Source organism: Primulina eburnea, chromosome 11, assembly GCF_022965805.1.
Source record: "Primulina eburnea isolate SZY01 chromosome 11, ASM2296580v1, whole genome shotgun sequence".
Lineage (NCBI taxonomy): Eukaryota > Viridiplantae > Streptophyta > Magnoliopsida > Lamiales > Gesneriaceae > Primulina > Primulina eburnea.
In genome coordinates, this window is record NC_133111.1 from 19,200,858 (window position 1) to 19,209,026 (window position 8,169).

The 8,169-nt window shown below is 38.2% G+C and overlaps 1 protein-coding gene across 1 annotated transcript; it reads right to left on the reverse strand.

Moving 5' to 3' along the window:
- Positions 1–629: 629 nt before the first annotated feature.
- Positions 630–1,475, reverse strand: LOC140805448 (uncharacterized). The gene is made up of 2 exons (XM_073161719.1): positions 981–1,475; positions 630–923 (listed from the first exon to the last, which is right to left on the reverse strand). The coding sequence occupies exons 1-2, from the start codon at positions 1,473–1,475 to the stop codon at positions 630–632; spliced, it is 789 nt and encodes a 262-aa protein (XP_073017820.1).
- Positions 1,476–8,169: the final 6,694 nt, after the last annotated feature.

Below are 8,169 nucleotides of genomic sequence, written 5' to 3' on the forward strand. Positions count from 1 at the left end.
GGAGCTCTGCAAGATGAATCTTCCAAGTCTTGGAAGGCCTGTTCACATTTCTCTTCCCATCTGAATTGATGGGCCTTCCTCAAGACTTGGAAGAAAGGATAACTCATATGTGCTGACCAGGAAATAAATTGAGAAAGGGAAGCAATCCTCTCGGTCAGCTTTTGTACATGTTTGATAGATCGAGGAGAAGGCATGCATAGCACAGATTTGACTTTCTCCTTATTCAACTCGATCCCCTGACCTGTCACTATTTATCCTAAGAATTTGCCACTCTTTACGCCAAAAATACACTTGGCAGAGTTAAGCTTGATCCAGTAATGCATGAGAGTGGCAAAAGTTTCTTCTAGATCAACAATAAAGTCTGCAACCTCCTTGGACTTGCCCAAAATATCATTCACATAAACTTCCACATTTCGTCCCAGCTGCTTCTCAAAGACTTTGTTCATTAAACGCTGGTAAGTAGCCCATGCATTCTTCAACCCGAAAGTCATTACAATACAACAAAATGTACCTCCCGAGGTGATGAAGCTGGCTTTATCTTGATCACTCTTGGCTAGGGGCATTTGATGATATCCTTGGTATGCGTCCATGAAACTCAGCAGTTCAAAACCTGAGGTGGAATCCACCAGCTAATCAATCTTGGGTAGGGGATGATGATCCTTGGGACAAGCTTTATTAAGATCGCGGAAATCTACACACATCCGCGACTTCTCGGTAGATTTAGGCACCAACACCACATTCGATAGCCATGTAAGAAATTGAATTTCCCAAATGTGACCGGCATTCAAAAGTTCTTTCACTTGCTCATCAGTAACTTTGTCCTTTTCAGGACCAAAGTGTCTCTTCTTTTGCTTCACCGGGTGAGATCCCAGGAGAATGTTCAGTTGGTGCTCCGACATCAGTGGAGAAATCCATGTCAACTCCTATTGGGATCAGGCAAACACATGAATATTAGCTTTGAAATAGTTAATCAAACTAACCCGGGTGGATGCACTGAGGTCCCGAGCCACCCAGATTTGCTGGCCTGGTTCGACTTCTATCATCTCCTGCTCCTCTTTTGCTACAAAATGTACTTCTCCTTTCTCCACCACTCTTCCTCCTACTTCATCCATACTTGCTTTCTTCCCTTTCCTCTTGGTTTTGATCTGATCAACCCAAACTGCCTCCACATAGCATTTCCGGGAAGAAGGTTGATCACCCCGGAATTCTCCTACCCGGGCTCCCACAGGAAACTTTATCTTTTGGTGGTAGGTAGATACCACAGCCCTCAGCTCATTCATAGCCGGCCTCCCCAGAATGATATTAAATGATGATGGGGAGTCCACCACAGTGAAAGAATTCATCACCGTCTTTTTTAAATCTTGGGAGCCCAGGGTTAGTGGTAAGACAATCTCCCCTTCCGGGTAAACCACGTGGCCAACAAAGCCAAATAGGGCAGTTTCCACAGCTTCCAAGTGATAGCACTGCAAATCCATTTTCCAAAAGGCATATTTACAGATTACATTTACAGAGCTGCCCGAGTCAATATAGACTCTCAAAATCTCATAATTTTCCACCCATACTTGGATAACCAGGGCGTCATTGTGGAGCAGATTCACCCCCTTCAAATCCTCTGGCCAAAACTGATGACCGCCTTACTCCTCCTTGTACTCTCTACCTCCATACACTCCCTCCTACTTCTCGATGTCCTCGCCCGGTTGGAGTCTCCATCAGTAGAGCCTCCTGATATCATTTTAATCAACCCCGTAGCAGGGGGCAAATTTTTTTTCTCTCGGGCTCCGGCTCTCTTCTTCTCCCAAGCTCACTCCTCGGACTATTCCTCATACCTCCCCCTCGGGCATTGGATCCTGGCTGCCGAGATGTTCCAGGTGGCAATCTCGGTCTCTGGTTATCGTGACTGGGCCGCGGGACGGAAGTTAAGACATAATTCCCTTCAATGTTTTGCATTCCTCGGTGTTATGATAACAGACTTTGTGGAGACAGCAAAATCCTCTCCTCTCTGGCCGGGATAATTGATGGTCTGGGGCCAGGTCTCTACTGCATTCTTGTACTTCACTCTCTCGGGCAATCTTTAGAGGTACGTCTCCTTCTTTACAGCCTCCCTCTTCTGCTTCTGAGGCTTTTCCATATTGATATACTTATCTGCCCGGGACACTAAGTCCTCGAAATCCCCGGGCAACTTCTTGGTTAATGAGTTGAAAAATTCACCCTCCCTAAAGCCTTGGGTGAATGCGGTAGTCTTTGTTTCAGTGGCACAAGTGGGGACATCCAGAGCCACTCTATTGAATCTTCTGATATAAGCCCTTAAACTCTCTTCCGGGCTCTGTTGACCTCGAAAAGACTAAAGGCAGTCTTCTTGTATTTTTTGTTACTGCTGAAATGGTGTGAGAACACCTTTTGAAATTCTTTGAAGGAATGTATGCTCTGAGGGGCTAATCCCTCGAAGTGGCTGCACCGATGCTTAAGTCAGCAGGTTTTCAGATGAACACAAGCAATATTTGAGAGAAAATATGTATAATGCTTGAGAGTTCAAAGATTTCAGAATCATTAAATGAGAAGTATACCTGCTACTTATAGTAGAAAATGGGGTAGGTATCTCGATTCCAGTGCCACCTACTAAGTATGGCAAGTCAGTATGCCATACTATAGCTTTTGATGGCTTCTAGAACACTCCAAGCCCAAGTTGTTCCGACAGATTAGACTGTCTGTATCAACCACACTCGAGTGTGGTGCAATTTTCGAGGTTGCCCAAGTGGTAAGGTACCAGAGAACTCAAAAGACAGCCTGGGCTCTTGACTGCCCTGGAAGATGAGAAGTGCCCGGTTAGTAGAGTACTCGGGTAGTTGGTGGAGAGCCCAGGCTTATGATAATTGCCCTGGAAGAGACGGAGTGTCCGAGAAGAGACGTAGTGCCCGAGAAGAGAATATTTTCCTGACTAGGATCTGGGCTATCTAAGTAACAAACTGGGTTAATGATTACCTTGATCCTCATGGAGGTATCAACTACTAACTATAGCTTTTGGTAAAGCGGCAAGCGCTCGGTCCTTTAATATCATTATCAAATAATTTTGAAAAAGAAGTAAAATTTACAAAATTATTATTTTTTTCTACAATAAAATATTTTTGAGGAGGATAAACAGATTTTTGAATTTGTTCAGAAAAAAGTTTATAATTTCTTTGAAGAACTGAAATATAATCTATAATAAATGTTTTAAAAAACTAAGTAACAAAATGTATTAATTTATTTTGATTTTCACAGAATTTATAAAATTATGTAACAATATAATCAAATTCTTCTTCAGAGAAGCTTATAAAATACCATTTTCTGAAAGATTCACATTTGGGTTGGTAAAATTCTATATTGATGATCATCGCTATAACACGAGATCCTTTAGTAAAATTAATACTTGGTTTACTATCCATTAAATTATAAAATTCATTTCTAAACTCAATGAGTTTTCCTAAAATTTTGAAAATTACTTCGATGAACAATATTATTTTGATTGATTATTAAATCTTCTACAGTATCTTTTATGGAAGATTATACTTCTTTTCTTATTTGAGAAGTAGATTCTCTAGATGTTCGTCGAATATCGACCATATAATCTAAATGTGAAATAAAAGAATGACTAGATTTTGATCTAGCATAAATAGAAGATTTTAACAATCTTCTTAGTTCATTATTGAACTGTATTTGAACAGATCCTTTATTTATTTGTATAACTTGTTGTAAATCCTTAATTATTATAGGATTTTGATGAACAGCTTGTTCAATTATTCAATTTTCTGAAAATTCAATATCTTCTCATTTTATAGATATACGGGTTATAATATTATATCTATTAAAATTAATTTATATAAGAATATTTTCATTTAATTTTTTATCTATTCTTTTACACATAGGATTTACTATCAATAATTTGATAGGATCGGTTAATCGAATAAAGAGTGTTTAGAAGGGGGGTTGAATAAACACTGCTCGAATTTAAAATATTCTTCGACAATATAAATTCAGTTTTGTTACAAACTGAAACTGAATATCCCGTCGGTCAATAACAATCAGTTAAACTGAATAAAACAGTTGCGGAAAACTAACTGACTGAAAGATAGAATATCTAACTGAAAATGGTAACTGAAGTAATGACACCACAATTTGTTTCTGGATGTTCGGAGAATTGAATAACTTGTTAGAGTAGGTGCCCGTCGAGCCAAGTGTTGGCCGAGTGTTCACAATGAAACTCTATGTATAAGCAATCTTTATTTTAATAATATTTGAAATTATTATTATGGCACATCTTTATCTGTATACCCATGCTAGTTGCATAGATAAAGCCCTTGAATATACAAATAGTAGAAAGAATATGAGATGCTCATATGATGAGTATCATGAAACTCATATTTGGAAAACTGTATATTCTAAACCGTTCCTAGTCGATTCAGCCGCCACTAAGAAGGATAAAGGCCGCTCGAGTTAGAGACTAGTATCTGCGATGTGAGTACTATGTTGCATTGGTAGGGGACATTGTGATGTCCGAGCATGCAGATAGGTGCTCCTTGTAGAGTGCACTGAACAACCCTCTATAAAGGACTTTCCAAGTGGTTCTCACTTATCGAGTGGAAAAGTCCTAGTTTATGGTTGTACACCATTAGTCCTTATGACCCGGGACAACATTGAGACTCTATGTGCTAGCGTTTCACTTTGACTTGTTTACCGACTATTATGGGGTCATCAGGTGGCAAGGATGGGTGTTACGGCGAAACATATAGGAGTCGATGCATTGTAGCCGGGGATTCACCGCTTACCTACGGGTATGGATATCCTATGTGTTTATCATGTATGTGTGGGTTGAAATCTCTGATCAGAGTATGGTGGTAATTATGAAAGGGGTTTCATAGATTACACCATCGATGCAACCACAACATGACACATAGTATCGATTCATTGACAACTCTCGATAAACCAATAGTTGTCGAATCGGTCGGGATATATGAGTTGAAGGGACCGTACTGTACGCTAACCATAATTGAATGGTTCATGCAGGCACTATCATGTGATACCTAGGGAATCACGTAAGCGATGCTGCTAGGCGTTTAACGTGATTGGTTGGGTACTATCAGACTTGAGTTCTGACGTTCTTACTATCAAGGAGTTGATAAGTAAGAATGGAACAATTAGGGTATGCTCGAATAAGGACATGTTTAGTCCGAATCACATAGAGATGTGAACCCACGGCTAGTTGTATCAATGAACCATTGAGGGCCACACAAGTATTGGCTTTGTAAACCCCGATGAGAAGTAAAATAGTTCAATGTGTTGAACGGCTTATAAATGTGTTTATAAGCGTAAAGAAAAATAGAAGTATGACTTCTATGAGAGAAATATAAATTTTAATTTATGGAAGTGTTCCTAAGATTAAAATTTGGCCAAGTAAATAATGTAGTTGAAAATTGAGATTTTCATAAACATTATTGAGGACTAAATTAAATTAATTCAAGTGTTGAATTAATTAAACACTAGTGGACCTAGTAGAGTCTAAATAATTAAATTAATTCAAGTGTTGAATTAATTAAATAATATTGAGCCTTGTAGAGCTCAATTAAAATAATTATTTAACTAGTAGGACTTGAATAATTTCAAGTAGTATTTAATTAATCTCAAATGTGTTTGAGATAATTAAAATTTAGTCCATGGTTTTTAATGTGTTAAAAACCATATAGTATATGTGAGACATGCTAGGGTTTGCATGCTTGGGAGGTGAAGAGTCTTGATTACTTTTTATTAAAAAAAAATTGCAAAGGCATGCAACTTTTCTCCCAACTTTTCCCACACCCAAGACTAGACTTCACTACTCACTCTACACACTCACTTGGCCGAAAAATTCATTGAAAAATTCTCTCCATTTTTCTTCTTGTTTTGTTCTTCAAGTGTTGAAGAATAAAATATTCTCATTGAAAAATCCTCTTGATTTTTCTAGTGCAAATCAAGAGGGGTTTTACCTTGCTAGTGGTGGGCCTAATTTTGAAGGTGGAGGAGAGCTTGTAGATTGTCATCCATTTCAAGAGCTTAGTTGCTTGTCAACTAAGTTGGAGCCATTACATCAATCTTTAAGATTGATAGGTAAACCTTCTTCAAACACCCTATGTATGATTTATTGTGTTTGAAATGTAAATATTGCACAAAAGATGGGGTGGCCGAAAATTCTTGCATTTTAAATAAAATTTTTGACTTCCGTTGCGCTTCCGGCCACCGTAACCGGTCCGCTTTCAAGTGGTATCCGAGCTATGGTTACGGTTTTTGTGTAATATTTGCATAATATTATGTTGAGATCGATTTCTAACCGCTTGAGAATTTTTGTGCATAAAAATCATCAAGGCTGAAATTTTTTGAAGCAAAACAAAAAAAAAAAAAAAAAAATTTCGGGGCTGCCCGAGCTGCCCTTAAATTTCGGGCAGCAAAGGGCAGCCCGAGGGGCTGCCCGAAAAAGTGCAGGATTTTAAATAAAAAAAATAAATTTTGTTGCCGGAATCCGGCGACGAAGCTCCGGCGACGGCAATGACGACTAGGGTTTCCAAAAGTGTTTTGGACAATCTTAGTGTCATGGGCCTTGAGATGTTGGGCCATTGGATGGCCAACATAATTTGTGAAATTTAAATGGGCCAAAATATTTTTGGTGAAAAATGGTTTTTGGGCCCTTAAGTTTAAATTTACAATTGTTGCACATATTTTCTCATAAAATAAATAATTGAAGTAGGACTTTAATTATTTATAGTAAATTGTGATTTACAAGAAATTCGATTATAAATAAATTAATTTGAAAGTAGACAAAGGTGTTTGTATACTTTCTTAATTTAATTTATAATTGTGGCGGTTAGTGATTGGATCAAGATATATAATATTGGATCAATTAATTATAGTGATAATTAATTGATGGTGTATGATATGTGATATTGTGCATGAAGGATGATCAAAAGCCCAAGCCCAATTTGCTAGGTGTATGCTAGGATATTTGTGTTGTATGATTGTAATAATTATCAATTTAAAGTGGGCTTGGTTTATGGCCCGTTCCCACCACATGAGATGTATCCCTATGTGCCATGGATATTTAATTGTAAATATTAGAATAGTGGAAGATCAAGATTGGAAGATGGTGGCCTTGGTGATTATGAAGATCGAAGACATGTAATATTGGATGCTAATGTAATAATATAGTTGCATTGCATCCCTTGCATTTATCCTAGGATTGGACCTAGGCCCGTGTTTAGCTCACACGGGCCATTAGTTTTGGGGCGATTGATCATCCTTGTATTGTTTTCTATTTTTAATATATGAATGATATGTTATAAATAATGAGTATGTCCGTTATTATTATTATAATAACAAAGTTGCATGAATCCGGCAAACATACGATCAAACATGGCGAGCTTTTAAAATAAAATTAATGATGAGACCTTTCAAAATTAAAAAACCCTCATTTTGAATAAGATTCAAAATTAATATCAAGTCCGAAAAAAGGGAATTATAAATTTGTTTATAATTTCCTTGTCTTCCATCGACAATGGATGCATGATAAACGCTACCCGTACTCGGGGCTCGGCTCATATTATTGAGGGGGCCCTGGGTGCCGGAAAGCTGTGACATCCATTGACATGGTGATGTGAACTACGTGGAACTCCCATGATTTCGGCTCATATTATTGAGGGAACTCATGGCGACCGTCCATTAAGGTTCAATATCGATGGGTTAGGCTTGACACGTAAAGATGAACGACGTCATATTATTGGGTCCTAATCAAACGTGAGACAAAAGTATATGTAGTGACCCGTTCCAGAATCACCTACTAATCAGAACTTAAGCATGCAATTAACTTAATAAAACTGAATCAGATAAACAGCGGAAAAACAACATATACAGCCCGATCGAATCAGTAAGTACGAATACTAAAACAACCAAATCAAACTAAATCCCAAGAATAAAATACCAGCAACTACAGGTCAACCCCTGCTAGCTCCCTGTCCTCTCCCTCCTGGACCGTCCAACCTGAGACCTGCCCCATCGAATAGGGTGTCCAAAACAGAGATAAACCGAGGACGTGAGCATAAAACGCTCAGTACCGAAAGAATGAGTATACAAGACTATGACATGCATGTATGCAAAATGTACTGGATACCA

Bases quoted from the DNA above. Each gene is read 5' to 3' on its own strand.
- LOC140805448 (XM_073161719.1), bottom strand. From the start codon at position 1,475: ATGGATTTGCAGTGCTATCACTTGGAAGCTGTGGAAACTGCCCTATTT. The intron at 924-980 runs GTTAGTTTGATT...TGATCCCAATAG, and splicing joins ACCTCAGTGCATCCACCCGG to GAGTTGACATGGATTTCTCC.